The 17,046-nt window shown below is 37.3% G+C and overlaps 3 protein-coding genes across 8 annotated transcripts; all 3 read right to left on the minus strand.

Moving 5' to 3' along the window:
- Positions 1–344: 344 nt before the first annotated feature.
- On the minus strand, positions 345–2,989 carry LOC103443222 (elongin-A-like). Of its 4 annotated transcripts, none has more exons than XM_070804795.1 (8): positions 2,851–2,989; positions 1,929–2,149; positions 1,704–1,841; positions 1,454–1,532; positions 1,296–1,361; positions 1,128–1,200; positions 818–874; positions 345–719 (listed from the first exon to the last, which is right to left on the minus strand). In XM_070804795.1, exons 2-8 carry the CDS (start codon positions 2,115–2,117, stop codon positions 626–628), a joined length of 696 nt encoding a protein of 231 aa, XP_070660896.1. In that variant the 5' UTR covers positions 2,118–2,149; positions 2,851–2,989; the 3' UTR covers positions 345–625. The 4 variants fall into 4 exon arrangements, with proteins under 4 accessions (XP_070660896.1, XP_008380250.3, XP_008380251.3 ...); XM_008382028.4 differs by having other exon boundaries at positions 1,929–2,150; positions 2,745–2,956; XM_008382029.4 differs by lacking the exon at positions 2,851–2,989 and adding an exon at positions 2,572–2,769 and having other exon boundaries at positions 1,929–2,150.
- Positions 2,990–3,577: 588 nt separating this feature from the next.
- Positions 3,578–8,194, minus strand: LOC103443223 (glutamyl-tRNA(Gln) amidotransferase subunit A, chloroplastic/mitochondrial-like). 2 transcript variants are annotated; one of them, XM_029108183.2, is made up of 10 exons: positions 7,521–8,194; positions 6,296–6,607; positions 5,941–6,120; positions 5,732–5,826; positions 5,443–5,518; positions 5,196–5,273; positions 4,918–5,011; positions 4,786–4,835; positions 4,090–4,203; positions 3,578–3,865 (listed from the first exon to the last, which is right to left on the minus strand). In XM_029108183.2, the coding sequence occupies exons 1-10, from the start codon at positions 8,082–8,084 to the stop codon at positions 3,773–3,775; spliced, it is 1,656 nt and encodes a 551-aa protein (XP_028964016.2). In that variant the 5' UTR covers positions 8,085–8,194; the 3' UTR covers positions 3,578–3,772. The 2 variants fall into 2 exon arrangements, with proteins under 2 accessions (XP_028964016.2, XP_028964017.2); XM_029108184.2 differs by having other exon boundaries at positions 3,578–3,973.
- A 1,110-nt stretch (positions 8,195–9,304) lies between these two features.
- Positions 9,305–15,656, minus strand: LOC103421752 (actin-related protein 2/3 complex subunit 1B-like). 2 transcript variants are annotated; one of them, XM_008359794.4, is made up of 15 exons: positions 15,269–15,656; positions 14,531–14,616; positions 12,909–12,985; positions 12,646–12,740; positions 12,447–12,516; positions 12,219–12,288; positions 11,586–11,659; positions 11,453–11,495; positions 10,849–10,930; positions 10,577–10,665; positions 10,376–10,461; positions 10,240–10,303; positions 9,962–10,068; positions 9,751–9,809; positions 9,305–9,644 (listed from the first exon to the last, which is right to left on the minus strand). In XM_008359794.4, the coding sequence occupies exons 1-15, from the start codon at positions 15,336–15,338 to the stop codon at positions 9,580–9,582; spliced, it is 1,137 nt and encodes a 378-aa protein (XP_008358016.3). In that variant the 5' UTR covers positions 15,339–15,656; the 3' UTR covers positions 9,305–9,579. The 2 variants fall into 2 exon arrangements, with proteins under 2 accessions (XP_008358016.3, XP_028964018.2); XM_029108185.2 differs by having other exon boundaries at positions 12,646–12,771; positions 15,269–15,352.
- Positions 15,657–17,046: the final 1,390 nt, after the last annotated feature.

Consider the following 17,046-nt stretch of genomic DNA (forward strand, 5'->3'; position numbering starts at 1 on the left):
ACCCCAATTTTAGACTAGGGGTAAATTTCGCAGTGTCTCCTCAACTTTTGACCTTTTAAAACGTGCTTATTTGCACCAACCGCCAAATTCATCACACTTCCCGTTTGTTTCCCGTCACTAAACGGGCGAAAAATTGTCATATTTCAAAAGACTCGGGCTCAGAACCAAATTGAAAGTCTAGAGGAAAAATCGAAACAAGGTACCAAAGTAGTGCGATCCCCCATTCTAGGGGCATTGCTAAAACAAATGACCAGCTGAATATCTAACTTAAACCGGCTGGTGGTGTTTGAGCTGCTACTGATATGAGGGTTAGAAATGAAAAGAATTGCAGGAAAATACACATCTTCAAGGGAAAATGAAGGCACAATAACATTATGGGGTATCGTTCGTCACTGATGTGAAATATTACTACGATGGAAGATGATTGAAAGACAATCAAAGAAATAAAAAACAAAAACGATTCTTACTGATTGACACAATTGAAACGAGGACCACTGAAACGCCCAAGCTAAGAAGATTGAAGCCACCATGATTTCTTAGAAATCGAGCCACACTTCAATAGACATGAGTTGCAGAACTCAACGAGTATTCCATCTGACACCCTTGTCTTCACAGATGGCAATATTCAGAAAGGGAGGCGCTTTGGGGGCCTGATTGGTTTAGAACTTGAAGCTGAAGCTTTCCCAGAAAACGCATCTGGCCTCTTCACGGGAGGAGCACTGTATATACAGGGTAGATATGATCAGGGCAGGAGGTGAGTTTATACGTAGTTTTGTTAACTACAGGAATAGAACATCCAGTTTATCCGAAATTTTACCTGTAACTCTTCTGGAGTGCATTTCTCTTCATTGCTGCCAGATTTTTCACCTCATTACTGCTCAAAGGAAAAGGACAGAGGAGAAAGAGGTTAATATCTTGAAGGTCTATCTCATCAAGACTAATCAAGTACCCAACATCTTTGAACATAGCTTCGAGATAAGTATCAAACCATTTAATGATTTGCTAAATACGATATAAGAAAATTAAAACAACAAAGTAAAAGGAAAACTCGAGGGTATAATTTCAGTTCACAAGCCCAAGGTGCATGTGACATGCCATACCAGGCATCATTCTCAAATACATATTACCTTTTCAGAAAATCTAGTTTCGCCTTCTTCATCAAGTTGCTCTTTCCAGTAACATTGTAGCCAGGCCCATTGCCTACAAAGAATTATCAGAAATGAAACAGTTAATTGTTCATCCTATTTAATAATGTATTAGTCTTAGATAATCTAAAAGAGAACAGAAAAATTTACCCCAGCTTCTTTTATTGCTTGATGGTGGAACCTTTGTGCAAATTTGAACTTGCCGACTTTGTTTTCCTACAAAATTTGAATGGTTAGTAAGGTTAATCACGTATAAATCAGCATGCTGTTGTTCAGTTTGCTATAACACGCTGAGGAGGTGAACTTACGAGCATTTGCCTCTTGATATCGACTCTTCAACTTGTCAGCCATTAAATTTTCAGCCATATCAACTTCCTTTAACTTTGCCTGCAAGTGATACCGTTAATTCTTTATCTTTTTTCCCTTATAAGTTATAAGAACAAGCATAAATCGGATCCAGAAATACTACATCAAGTACCCAAAATTAATGGGATTTGACTACGGAAACTAAAAGAAAACAATTTTGGTCAGACAGCTTGAGGAGAGTAGCAAACGCACCTCATACAATTGTATCCACCTGAACGCAACTTTCTTTTGCTTCATCCTTTCAATCACCTCATTCACCCTCTTAGTACCAAATTCCTTTTCATAGAATTTCTTCCACAACTTATCAGTAATTGGAGTCAAATCTCTACCCTACAAGAATTAATTTAAAAACATTTCAGAACTTGTACTTACGGATCACAAAAAACATTCAAATAAGAACAATCTGCATCAACTTACTTTGGTACTCTTCTCTACATGCATCAACTGGTCCACCGTACAATGTGGTAGAATTCTCTTGAGAAGATGAGAATCGGTTTCACCAACATCCCCAAGGCGCCTTAAATTATCTATTGCTGTGTTAATGCACAGATCAACCAAAGATGGCGCTATTGCTTGCCTTTCATCACTTGAATAATCCTCATCCATATTGCCCGGTCACTTTCTAACCCGGTAGTGTCCCTAAGATCAATACATTAAGCAGCAAATTAAAATTTTACATCATCGTAAATACTTATTTGAAGTAGTAAGTATTCTGCATTGAACAAATAGAACTCATCTACACAGAATTTCCAGGATTTCGAGCAACCCGAAAAGGGTGTTGCTCGAAATCCTGGAAATTTATGAAGTTAAACCCATTTTTACTTATGGCAGATTATAGGATTTATCATGTATCATCACCAAATATACAAATTCAACAAAAAAGATTAGAACTTTTTCATCATCATCCCAGATGCTCAACTTTTAACTCATGCAACTTTGACCACTAGTTGGATTCAGCTGAATCCATAAATCCCACTCAGTTTTCTTAACAATCCATCATAAAAAATAAAAATTATCCAATGAATTACAGAAACAAAACAGAATCAGTACAAGATCAAACCTTTAGCTATTAATCTGATTAAATTGGAAAATAAAATTAAAAAAAAAAAAAACCATCTAACTCAAACTTATCAACGGAAATCCACAGCTCAATCCGATAATACCCAATCGCAATTTCGAAATAAGAAGAAAATATATGAATTGACAAATAAATTGGTTTCAGAGGGACTCAACGAGTGATCGGATACGGGAGGAGGCCGATTGACGAAGGTGAATTACAGGTTTAAATTTAATTGAATAAAGATATTAATTAATTAATATGGAGTAAGAGATTCGCTTTCCCTTTTGGTGATCCTTTGTAATAAAAGGCAACTTGCGCTAACTTGCGCGGCGCGTGCCAAGTTTAGCTGGCGGGACTCGACATTTTTGTCCAGGAGAAGATGATTGAGGATCATCTCCGGATCCTCTTGGGATCCTAGTGATCTTTTTTTTTCTGAAGGGATTCTAGGATCCTTTTTACGATGATGATACGGATCCTCACATTCTAACCGTTCAATTTATATTATATGATCAGTTTTGTCAATTACTATTTGTTTTTAATTTTAAATAAAAAATTAAATAAATTATGATCGTATGATATTCGATTAAATTACGAGAGTTTCTAAAATCCTCACAATTTGGACGCCGATAGAATCCAAATCTGGAAAAGAGAGGGATTCCGGGGCTTGGGTCTTCTTTAACATGTCAGCACAAAACAGGTCCCCCAATAACAACTTAACGGCACACATAACAGCCAAACAGACTTGAGGCTTAAAATGATGAAATTTATAAACTTTAGGGCGTAAATTGACAAATCAAAAGGTCGTGGCCTATTTTGATAAACACCCCGAATCTCAGGGATGTAAAATGCACTTTGCCCCTTTGTTTTCGATGCATAACAATCGTTCATTAGACAAGTAACGCAATTTTTGCACACTATACATGTGAGTGTGTGACAGATATTTATTCACGGTAACGTCACTGGGAATAAATCATGACTGCACGAAAAAAAGCAAGTAATCTGTGTGTTGTTGCAAACTCATAACTTTCCTCATTTATATTGTAAATAGATCACCAAAAATCATTACTAATACGACCGGTTTAATTAACAATTACGGTCTAAATTAAACCAAACCAGCCAGGTTCTGATCAATTCTAACTAATCGATTACATTTCCAAAAACCACTTTCAGTTGAGCACATCGACATCGATCCCGGGAGTAGCTAGGATGTGAGCTCATCTGCTATCAATGGAGGAACAAAATTGCAATTCTGCAGAGTCTGCTCAAATATATGACCCACCTTAAGCAACTTTCCCTGCAAAATCGACCAGAAAAATCTTAAAATCAACAATCAGATACTCAACTCCACAATCCCGTACTTTTCATTAATTCGGTGACTCTCCATTCCGTGTCTAGTCTTAATCTGCAAATGTAGCAACTTTTACTCATTTTCAGTATGTAAACGCTAGAAAAGCTGAATACTAATTCCTGATAGAAATCAACATGTCGCAATGTAGTAGGTAGGTAGAAAGGTAATACCTCGTCAAATGCTGCACCGATCATTTGAAGACCAACAGGAAGGCCTGCAGAACCCCCCTCAACAAATCCACATGGCAAAACCAGTGCAGGTAGACCTGCCAAGTTAACATTGACCTGCATACAGAATCAAGCGGAACAGGTTAGAGTCATTTAGTCATCTTATGAGTAGAAACTACATGACAGGCAATAAAAGTTTTAAAGGAGGACAAGCACTTATGCAACGTAGAGCTTAAGAAACAAGAACCAACAGCGTGTGCCACCGAATGCCCCCAAAATGAGATCTCAGACCACTTTAAACTTCTCACTACAAACTCCAGAAACAAGGGTGTGACATTTAACCATCTACTCTTTCGAAAGACAACAAAATTGCGAGCACAAAATGGAACTGTAGGACAGGTTGAAGTGCATGTGTCAAAAGTGCGAGTATTAACTACAGAAATAAAGGCCTTATACTCCGCCACACACTAATATGACCACAGCATTTTTTTTTTTTTTTTCTGAAACAAAATCTGAACAATTTTCCAGCAGATTACAACATGGTACATGGGCAAGTATCTAACATTACATTGATGAATGCATATTCAACATCATGACTCAATTATCAACTCCTAGGACACACATAGACTGTCCATGCATGCAGCTAATGAACAGAAATTAAGAAATTTGGGCACTCAGAGAAAGTGAGAAGGTTCTTACAGTCATTATGTCACCTGCATACATTGCTAGAGGATCATTTTTCTTTTCACCTGAATAAATACAAGTAAACGGGTGAGTTACTGAAAAATCATAACATATGAAAAGCATACATATCCGTGGAAACCGGCATACCAATCTTATAAGCAGCAGATGGAGCCGCAGGTGAAATTAAGATGTCATGTTCATCTAGTGCTGCCTTGAAGCTTTTCCGAATTATAGTCCTCACCTAAAACACTATAAGAATCATTAATGCCATCTTGAACACCCTAATTGATAGGATTAAGCATCTCAGAACATAACATAGTGTAGTAACCAAGAATGAATTACTAGAATGCAAACAAAAATATAGATAATAGGATAAACTTCTCCCACCAAAAGTCCCTTTTAAATTAACACCAACATCATGGTACCTGCTGGGCGCGCTTATAATATGCATCATAATAACCAGCTGAAAGGGCATATGTTCCCGTTAGAATTCTCCTTTTAACCTGAAAACAATAAAGGCATTAAATCAACTCACCAACTGGTATAAGTCTGTAAAACAAAATTAAGAAGAAATAATAAAAAAACTAGATCAAGTGCACTGCAGCAATGTTCCAACTAATAGAAACTTCATAACAGTTGTAAGTTTCAACCAGCCACCTAGACATAGTGTACCTCAGAACCAAAGCCCTTGGCTCGGGAATCCTTATATTGTGAGTTCAACTCATCAGCAGCAACATGGTTTCCATACCTGGATATGGAGGAAAAACAAATAATAACAAATGTAAGCATATTCGTCATTCTGATATACCATCTCGAGTTTTATGAATACAATTAATAACTTGTCATCTTTATTCACGGTGGATCTAAACAAGCTTCTCCTCACCCATTTTCTCTTCTCCCATTTAAATATACAAATGAATAAACTTATTTATACATCAGAACAAACTTCTGGGTGAATTACCTGACACCATCATAACGTGATAAGTTTGAAGACGACTCAGATGAAGCAAGAATGTAATAGGCTGGCAACCCAAGTGAGAAAGATGGTAATGAGACCTGCAAGTTAATGTTTCAAGAATATATGAATCAAGACATAAGAAGGGTACACATGACATTTTGGAGGAAGGAACAGATATGAGCAACTAAAGGAAAAATTATTGATAGAAGGACCTCGGTTATGGAACATCCTAATTCTTCAAGATGCAAAGCAGCACTACGAACTGCAGAAGTTACTGCAGTATCAACACCACCATCCAGAGTTTCCTGGATCAGACCAATTCTCAATCCTTTAAGAGGTTTAGAAATTGTCGAACTTATGGAAACAAATTCAGCTGCAAGGTCGGGAACCTCCTGAAAGGAGAAATTAAAATGTATGCGTCAAGCAAATAATTGTGATATTAGTCCTTACTAGTCTTCACATAAAAGGACCAAAAGTTTGTTAAAAAAAATTCAGAGTTCACTTTCAGGATACGTAATGAGAAGATAAGGTGGTTTTATAAAATCAAGACTTAGAAAATTTTCTTACACGCTTGCTGCTGGTTGCATCAAGTCTATCATGACCAGAAATTGCCTGAAGAAGAATCCCAGCATCAGCAACAGACGTACCAAAGCAGCCAATGACATCAAGCGACGACGCATATGCCATAAGTCCGAATCTCGAGACGCGCCCATATGTGGGCTTCAACCCAACAACACCACAAAAAGATGCTGGCTGCCTCACACTTCCACCAGTATCACTTCCCAACGACACCATGCACTGCCTAGCAGACACAGCTGCAGCGGAGCCTCCCGATGACCCTCCTGGCACCCGAGACACGTCCCACGGGTTTGCAGTCACCTAATGAATGAACAGATGCACCACCTGAGTAAACCAACCCCAGTTACGAGTGCGAAACATAAGGAAACGAACTTACACAACCTCACTCCCTTTGACTCAGTGTCTTACTGGTAGTAATACTAAGAACCAAACTGTTTCACTACCCACAATAAAAATTCAACTCTCAATCTAAGGACATGTTTGGTACTCTACTTGAATCCCACTTTTCAAACTCAAAAACAATTTTCAAGTTTTAGGCCTTAAAAACTTGTTTGGTAGGACTATTTTAAAAAAATGAACTCAAAACTAATTAAAAAATATAGTCTATTCTCTACAAACATAAAAAGTGAGTTTTTTGAGTTTTTAAACTTAAACCCACTCCTTTATTTTCTCTCCCTCCTCCCCTCTCACTTCAAATCTATCCCTCTCTTTTCTTCTTCTCTCATCTTTTTTTTAACCTTTTTCGTCTATCCTCCAATCTGCTCTCTTCGTTCTCTCGGATCTTTCTCTCACTCCTCTTTCCCTTTATCTCGTCTGATCCTCTCTCTTCTTTCCCTTTCCTTCAATCATGTCTTACTTTCTTTCCTCATCTCTCCTCTTTCTCCCTCTCCTCTCTTTGTCTAGTTTAAATCGCAAACCACTCAAGTTTTTGAGTCTTAAAAAAAATTATTTTTAAGAAATGTTCTTAAGAAATGTTTTGAGAAATGATAAAAAAATTTCAAATAGGATACCAAAAGCCCTAAAAGTTCCATGAAACACTAAAATTAACTTCCTTAATATCCAACTAAAATTTCACTACCATCAAGTTCTCAATTTTTCATTAAAAGTTATTAACTTTTTATGCATTTACACAAAAATAAAATAACAAGAACGAAAAATGCACAGAACCCAGAAAGCAAATTGATAAAAGAACCAAAACCCAGAAGAGAAAAACCTGAAATGCAGAGCCTTCAGTGGTGCTACCCATGCCAAACTCATCCAAATTGGTCTTTCCCACCACAATCCCACCCAGCTCTTTAATCTTCCTGACGGCAGTGGCGTCGTACGGCGGCGTATAGCCCTCCAGAACACGAGACCCAGCGGTTGACGGCATCTCAGCCGTGCAGATATTGTCCTTGACGGCGACAAGGACCCCAGCCAGGGGACCCAACTCCTCATTCCTCTGAATCTTCTCGTCGAGCTCGCGGGCTTGAGCGAGGACCGAGTCGGAGACGTGGAGGAAGGACCGGAGGTGGGGCTCGGTGAGGCGGAGGCGGGCGAGGAAGGAGTCGGCGAGTTGGGTGGCGGTGAGGTGGCGGGAGAGGAGGGAGTGGCGGGAGGAGAGGATTTGGGAGTGGGGGAGTGGGTTTGGGGAGCAGGGTTGGTCAGTGAGGGTGGAGTGGCTGACGGGCTGTGAGGATAAGGAGGAGAGGGTTTTAAGGGAAGTGTAGCGGAGTAGGAGGGTGGGGTTTGTGCGGAAGTGGGAGAGCGAGCGCGGCGGTTGGAGTGTCGATAGCATCGTTTTTTGGGAATGGATTTTTCTCCTGGCAACTGTGATATGTGGAATGAAGGGTTGAAAGAGAAATTGATGGACAGGCGATGATGATGAAGTGAAATGATCAACTGTTTTATCCGTTAGTTTCTTTGTTTGAGCTTTTGATTGGCCCTCGCTTTTTGACCCAAATAAAAAGTACAGTAAAAAAATTTGGAACTTTTCGAAGATATTAATAAACATGTTTTGCTTCATTCATTTCAACGTATTATATTAAATACACCAAGGCCTTCTTTATTAAGTTCTTTAAATTTTTCATTTTGTTGAAGTTTGTATGTTGAAACTTTGTGAGTGAAGCATGTAAGTTGAGGTAGTGCTCCCTTAATTTCCCAAGTAAGGAAAACTTCGCGTTTGGAAACTTGAAAAATCCAAGTCACTGAGTGGTCGTGAGAATTCCGAGTATCAAGGTGCAGTAGCATATGGTAGGAGTCCCTCAAGTCTCCGGTCGAGGAAGTTGACGAATGAGGCATTTCCTTTTTAAGTGGTAGCCCAAAACTCCTTCTTCATATATATTTGTTATGAAATTTGTTAGGCCCAAAGAAGAGGAGGCCTAGACAATTTTTTTTTTTGACCCAAATAAAAAGTACAGTAAAAAAATTTGTTACCATTTCTGGAAATCTGGATTCTATGAAGAATTTTGTATGGCCAATCTGGTATATTTCAAAGAATTTTGTCGGGCAGGTGGCGGCGAGTTCAAATCTCTACTCTTGTTTGGATTGGATTTGCTTTTAAAATGACTGAAAACACTTTTGGTGAAAATACTTTTAGAACTAATATTTAGTAAAAATACAAGTAAATTCTGAAAAAACTATTTAAGTGCTTTTGGAATAAAAAAATATTTTCTCTAAAAGTTTTTTAATCATTTTAAAAACACAACCAAACGAGTATCTCACTCAAATAGATAGGACATAAGAGAGACCATAGAGGATTTTGGGTGCAGAAGATTTCAACTCGGTGGCGGCATAATGGGGGGACGATGGCAAAGGAGAGGGCGGTGGGGAAGTGGCGGAGGCGATGTTGATGGTGGTGGTAGTTGGAGGGGTGTGGAGGAGATGGAAAGTGGTGGCGGCAATGGTGGCGGTGTGGGGGACAATGTTGGTTGCAATGATGGTGAGGATGGATCAATTATACACAACAACAAAAGTATCATAAAATAGTACACAATAATCTATAAATCCAAAGGTGAATATCAGGAGACAAACTTTTTGCTTGATCACATCAAATGGGAAAGAAGTTTCCTTTTCGGACCAGCGAGTACACGAGAAAATTACGGAGGCCAAATACATTACATGAAGCGGTACACGAGCCAAGAGCCATACAAAGCTAAAATCGCCACGATTTGCAGTTTATTTTCTTCTAGGCTTCTACAGAAATATTACCAATTGCTGTCACATGAAATATACAATGAACATTCCGATTACACAACGATATTCTTTATGCCTATGGTGATTGGTGACAGACTCTACAAATACTCCGATAAATCTGCCTGGTTCTCCATATCCCACACAACTACTTTTCCATCCAATCCTGTAATGTTAAGGTGTTAAGAGATTAAGATAGTGGATTATGGTGGGAAATAGGAGGTTTTACGACAAAGTGATTGAAAACGAAATTTAATATTGACTTGCTAAACCTGATGTGCTGAAGCGCGTTACTTTAGAACTCCCTGGTTCTCCAAGCGGCACGATACAACTACAGTAATCAGGAAATATTGTCATGAACTTAACTCCAAACATATTAGAGCAGCCCCATATCCGCTCTCAGTTAGGGTGGATATGTAATGTTTGAAATGGAACTGGGGCTACTAGACAAGGAATGACAAATGAGAAGCAACAGTGACGTACTTGATGCAGTTCTCATGGACACGTCCTCGTGATCTTGAATGTTCATTTGCATCATTGTTCAATCCATGTTTTTGTTGGCCATACAGCTTTCCGAATGCTTCAGAAAACTGTAGGGGCGAAAAAAGAAGTAATGAAAAATCCATTTCAGCTGACATGGAGCAACTCTTAAACGCAAGATCCATTGCCATCCTATTCAGAACGTTTACCACCATGGGATGACAGCACTGGAATGTTCATAAACAATTACATACATAGCACAGAGAAGACCAGGTATTTACCTGTGAACCATATTTCGGACCTGAAGATGTTGTTTTTCTTTCCCCAAGAAATTTGATAAAATGCCTACAGAGAAAAACAAAACTATTACTTCGCCAGTCCTTAAAAGAATAAAGCCATCAAAGAAAAGGAATTTACCATATTCCATGTAAATCTGCCGCAAACACCATTGGATTGCAATCAAACCCCACGCCTATAAGTAATCTTTCAGACAGAAATAACACCTGAAAAAGTGCCGCATATTGATTTACAATATCCAGATAAAAATATTTTAGTTGATTAGATGCAGAGTAGATATTTAGAGTCTTAAAAAGTTAACAAGAGTGGATGCTGACCCACATCACGGAGAGGCAAATCACGGAATGCAACATTTTGAGCCAGAGGAGAAGGTCCAACATCATCAACGAAGTAAATCATAGAACTATGGCCTGTATAATTCCACAATCCGGAAGCCAATTAGTGGAGAATGATAACAGAGAAAAGAAAGGAAAACCTACCCAAGCCAGCTGCCAATCTGGCAATTTGAAATACTGCCTATCAGCTAGCAGCATATGCTATGCCAAAAACTTCTTATCTTTGTAAAGAATGCACAAAAGGGAAATTTGTCTGACCTACATATGCTAAGGTATTGCCACTCGGTGACCACCTCACGCCAAATGACCAAGAAAATGATAGATCAAGCTGAAGAATTTGCTGTTTCACCAGAAAGAAAACCAAGTAAGGTTTGCTCCCACCGAAAGGGGAAAAGAAAAAGGGAAATGTGTGAGTGGATAAAAACAAAATGATACTGCTCTGTAACCCCTCCAAACCAGGGTCTCTAATTATGGGTTTTGAGACAAAAATGATACTCAAATTTTCAATATGTGGTTTTGCTTTAACGTTAGAAGGCCACAAGTTTAAATCAGTACAAACAAAAATCAGATAAGCATATTACTATTAAACTTTCCTACGCTTACTATTATCTTAACAATGGCCAACATTGCTTATTCTTCTTCACTAGAAATGACGAGCTACAGTTTTACATATATCATAACTTTTTAGAACACTGTTACAATGTTTAAAGGGAAATGAAACTGAAGGTAAGCCAAGAAAGATATAATACCATATATAGGTCAGTGGTTAATTTTTAATTCTAGATTTAGAACAGTGCTTCGTTTCTACGTGTAACTATTATGAACAACTATATACAAGGTAAGCCAAGAGAATATTTTTCACCTCTCCAAATTTTGAATCAGCAAATGGGCCTGTTCTTGATTCCCTGGATAATTTTCATGAGCGATTAAGATTATAATAGGACAAGTAACATAAGAATTAGACTAAATATGAAGAATGACGGTTTTAAACATACTTTGCATCGACGACCTTAATAAAAGTGGAAAATATACGGCATTTTCCATCTGTAGATGCTGTTGCTAGAAGAATCTGTAGCAAACAAGCACAATGTTAACACTTACCGAAGGTAAATGGCTAATTACCTAGCATCAAAACTAACCCTTGAACATGATAATGAATTACAACAGTTCAGCTAAAGCAGATGTAAAGGTAAAGTAATCACAGAATATAAAAATAAGTTAGATAAATTAATTAAGCATATAAATCACATTAAATACATCGATATGAAACAAATATAATTAAAGTGGTGGAAATTCTCAAAATACAGTTATGTATTGCAAGCCTGACTCCCTAGTTTAGGAGAAGACATTCAACTTCAGAAAATATCCAAGAATAAATAAAGGACTAACATCCTTAAAATAACTTATTAGAAGTTATGAAACTGTGATCTCCCACCTTTGGGAGGTGTAGGGCGACCCCAGGTGCACACAGATGCCCCAAACTCACAAGCACTGGGCCACAGTACTTATTAATAACTATCATGGAGAAAAGGGTGGCCTGTGTCAAACCTAAATACATGTCATGCATGCAATTGCTTTGAATGCGTGCCAAAATCAGAAACAAAATGTGATACTGGGAAAATACGTACATTATTGGGATGCCAAGCAACACTTGTCACAGAAGAGTCGTGCCTTTTTCTGATAAGTTTACTGACCCACCTGGAAAACAAAGATTCAAATTTTTACCATTAACCAGCAAGACAGCAACTTGAATTCAAATGTAACTCCAATCATTATACCGTTATCGAACATATTTAGTCAAGCAGAACAGTTTGGACAAACCACAAACAGAGAACTGCATGTAACAGGCTAATTACCAGTTATTCTCTTGCTCGTAGTAGCATATACAAACAGTTTTTGCCCCACTTCCAACAGCAAACTTGTTTTCTAGTACAAAGAAAGGCACACATTAGATTGGCATAGCATTTTCACACTGAAGGATATTCTATTTTTACATTTGCATTCAGAAAAAGAAAAAGAAAAAAAAAAAAAACAAACAAACAAACACATCAATACCTCTTGGATTCCACTTAACACAAAGTGCAGCACGATTTAGCCGAAGGATAACAAGGGTTGGTACCCACTCTGATCCTTCTAGATTCCAGACATAACTAGGTAGATTTGATAGTTCGGGAAACAGAACTAATCCGTCAATAAGTGAAAGAAAGAAAAATAGTGTGGACTTGTGAGAGAGAGAGAAAGACAGAACAAAACTCATGGATAAAGTTCCTATATAAATTACAAAACAAAATAATATCTCAAACCACATAGGTACTCACGAATTCCGATCATGAGATGCAGTAACTATTTTGTTTGCCCTCGCGCTCCAGTCTATCCCAGATACAATTTGGTCATGCTGCCACATGATGAAAAATAATAAAGCTTAATTGCATTGCATTTTCTTGACAGAAGCTAAGTAACACCAGATCGTCTTAGAAAATATACAACTATCCAGACGTGAATAAATAATAATAAAATGAATCAAGAACCATTGAATTAGCGCCACTTATGTTGTACTTTTATGCGCAAACGGAAGCAAATTATAACAAAGTACCAAATATCAACATTGTAGGTGAAAGCTAAAACAAACAATCTTAAAACCTGAACACAAAAGATTTACGTGGTTCGGCGTATAGCCTACTCCACAGGTGAAGCACGGCAAGGAATTTCACTAAACAAACGGAGATTACAAAAGAGTGTTTAAACTCTCACAACCCAAATCCCACAAATTACAAACCCTAAACCAAACGAGTAGAGAACTCAAAACAAACGGAGAAGATTCTCCCAAATTGCTCTCTAACTCACAAACTCACAAATTGACTCTCACCAAATTGCCACACGAATAAGCCACATCGAAATACACTAACCTTAAGGTCCTATTTATAGTGCATAGGACTTAGGTTACAATAAGAATCCTAATAGGAAGTAAATCCAAATCCTAATCAAATAGGTAATAACAAAATCTCTCCACCAAGGAAACCAACTAAGAAGTCAAAATCCAAACCCAAATAGGACACCAAAAACAAATAGGTAACACAAACCTAATTATTTGCATCATCCTAATTTTGAGCCGTAAAACCCAACAACTTAGTACTACGGTCTAGTGGTATTCCTCTTCACTTGTAAGTGAGAGGTCTTAGGTTCGATTCTCGCCAAAGGCGAATTTGAACCACATTATTGCTAGCCCATTGTGAGGCTAAGCCCACCCCCTCCCCCTTAGTGTAGATAATATCATTTGTTAAAAAAAAAATTTAAAAAAAAAAAAAAAAAAACCCATTGAATTAGCCACATGATTCAAAATCACTGACGGAAAAATATATCAATACTAAGAAAGCAAACTCAACATCAGTTAGCATACCGTAATCCCTTCCAACAAAGCTAAGAAAGCAAACATCAATGAAAATAACAATACGAAAAAAACTCAGCAATTATGCACAATGCTTCCATTGAGGACCCAAATAACATCCTCTGCCTGGAACCATGTCCTTACAAACATAATCTTGGACAAACAGAACAGGCCACAAATCCAAATTTAAAGAACAAAAAAAGATTATAACAAATCCCTCAAACCAAAGACTTCACATATGTTGGAGTGCAGGACCTTCCAAGGAGCCCTCAAGTTTCAGTTCACATTTATCACATTACAGGGAGGTTTTCAAACAGCTCGATATATCCAAATAATACCTCTAGTACTTTTCTACCTTTACTTCCATTACTACTTAAACTACTTATAGTTGTCTTGAGTAAAACTCATAAAACTTCACGCCTCAAAAGTTGCAAGTTTCTATTTTCTGAAAAAAAATCTATTTCCTCAAATTCACATCATAGTTGCAGTGAAATATTATAGTACAATTTGATTTAGGCAATTAATATTTCTATACGATGAATCTGAACCAAGTACCTTCTGAAGAACGTGCAGCTTCTCCCACTTTCCTTGCAACAGAGCATAGATGTGAACTTCATGGTTGTTCGGACAAAATGCGAGCACTGCCAGAAAATCGGAATTATCAAATTACAACAGTGCAACTACAAAAATGTACACACACACACACATTATCCTACGATTTCATGACCGCACATTAATCACAGCTAAAACCTGGGCTCACAACCATCATAGTCTGGAGCAACATCAAGATTTCCCATTTTTCAGAGCTCAGAAACTAGACAAAATTACCCATTGGGCCATTGACTACCAAAGTTCTTTGAAACATTACATTTTTCAGCAGCAAGCTATATGTATGTATGTGTGTGTGTATATATATATTCTTTCAAACATTACATTTTTCAGCAGCAAGCTGTGTGTGTGTGTGTAAAGATATAGCACAAGCAGAAAAGATATAAGCTTCACAGCACAATAATTAACCCCAATCCTCTGTTTGGCTTCCCAGAAAGTGCAAATAGAAAAATGGAATCAAAATATTCAACCCAAAATCTTCACATTAGTTCATGAACTGTAATCGCTCCAAGCTCTGAGCTTTCCAATTTTTCAACACAGACCCACAAACATAAAAGCATTAAAATATGTAACTTTAAAAAAAATAACGAGAGACTAAATGCTTGTTTTCCTATCGGTTATCCCATATTTTCCGAGCAACCAAACAGAATAAGAAAAATGATTAGAAAGGGTGGGAAACATTACTGGAGCGATCACGGCTCCAAGCGTGGCAAGTGATGCACTGAGCGAACTTGTGAACTTCCACCGCCGCCATTTCTTCGTTTCAATCTTCAGCGGCGGAGAGGAAAACCGAAGCTTTTTTTTTTCCCAAATCTGCAGCGGAAATTTCAATCTGGGTTCCTATCAATTTTGTTCGAAGAGCTGGGATTTGCACGGAATCAAAGAGGAAAGTGATTGTTTGAGTGTGAATTTGGGAGGAGATCTGAAGGCTTTGAAGACAGATCCAGTGCTTTATTCCTCTCTTCTTTCTCACTCTTGTTTTGTTGGCATTGGAGATGGAGATGACAGGCACGTGTTTGAGAAATTAACTGAGCTCGAATTCTCACGCAGATAGGGAAAATATTTTGTTTCTGTTTTTTGCTTTTTTTAATAAGAAAAATTAATGAAAATAGTTTAAAATTTTAAATTTTAACGATACAGATAAAATAAATGGTAAATATCATAATTAACTTTTTAGTGTAAAAATGTGATTTTTGTTAAATAAATAGTACCGAAAGCTTTTCATTAAGGTTTCCTTTTTAATATCATATTTTGGTGTGTTTGTAAGCGCTTTTAAAATTAATGAAAGTATTTTTAATACTAATTCTTAGTAAAAATTCAAATATGTCTTAAAAAATGACTTAAATGCTTATTGCAAAAAGTATACATCTAGTGTTTTTTCCAAAAAGTATTTTTAAGTGCTTTTAGAACTTATAATCAATTATTACCAAAAACATTTTCAGTGATTTTAAAGTATTTCCAAACGACCTTTATTAGCAAAGGAAATTTTGCTAACAACCTTCTCACTTAGCCTTTTATTTTAATATTCTCAATTCTATTCATGTCACATATATTTCACTAGCACATAAAATCAAAATTTTAATTACTTTTTAGTTGACAAACTAAAATTTTAATTACACTAATAAAGGAAAAAATAATAATGGGATTCTAATATAATTAAAATTATGGTTTCGAGTGCTAGTTGAGTACAATCGCAAAAGGAAAAGTGAGAAGGTAAACCAGAATGTGGATAAGGTGTGCTATGTAGGTCTCGAGAAAAAAAATGAGAGTAAAAATTATTTAAGGGGGCCTCTAGAAAGTAGAGACATACTTATGTTTAGAACGTTACTGTATTAGTACCTTAACTTAATAACTTATTGCTTGGTATTTTTATTTTATCACGTGACTGTAGACATCGAAATTTCGGTAAATAAATGTTGACCGATAAATCAAAGTGTCAACGCTCATGTATTACATAAATTTTACACGTAGCGTGTGACTCAATGAAAATTGAAATGAGTTGGAAAAGTCATCAAATAGGACACGTGTCAACACCTGGCATAAACGACTTATTTCATCTGGAATATTATATTCAAAATTAGGCCTTGGAAATTTCTATAAATAGAAGGCTAATTCATTCATTTAAAAAAAAGAACCAATTCATATTACACCTTGAAGCTCTGAAGCTCTGAAACTCCGAAGCTCTCAAGCATCCAGGTTCCCGAAGAATCAAGAAAGTGTTCTTCGTTCTTCGTTCTTCGTTCATCGTTCTTCCAAGATCAAGCCCCGACGGCCCTTGGATCAACAATCATCCACCTTCAAGATCAAGCCCCGACGGCCCTTGAAGAAAGCGTTCTTCGTTCTTCGTTCATCGTTCTTCCAAGATCAAGCCCCAACGGCCATTTGGATCAACAATCATCCACCAATTCAAGATCAAGCCCCGACGGCCCTTGAAGAAAGTGTTCTTCGTTCTTCGTTCATCG

The sequence above is a fragment of the Malus domestica genome, chromosome 09 (assembly GCF_042453785.1).
Source record: "Malus domestica chromosome 09, GDT2T_hap1".
Classification (NCBI taxonomy): Eukaryota; Viridiplantae; Streptophyta; class Magnoliopsida; order Rosales; family Rosaceae; genus Malus; species Malus domestica.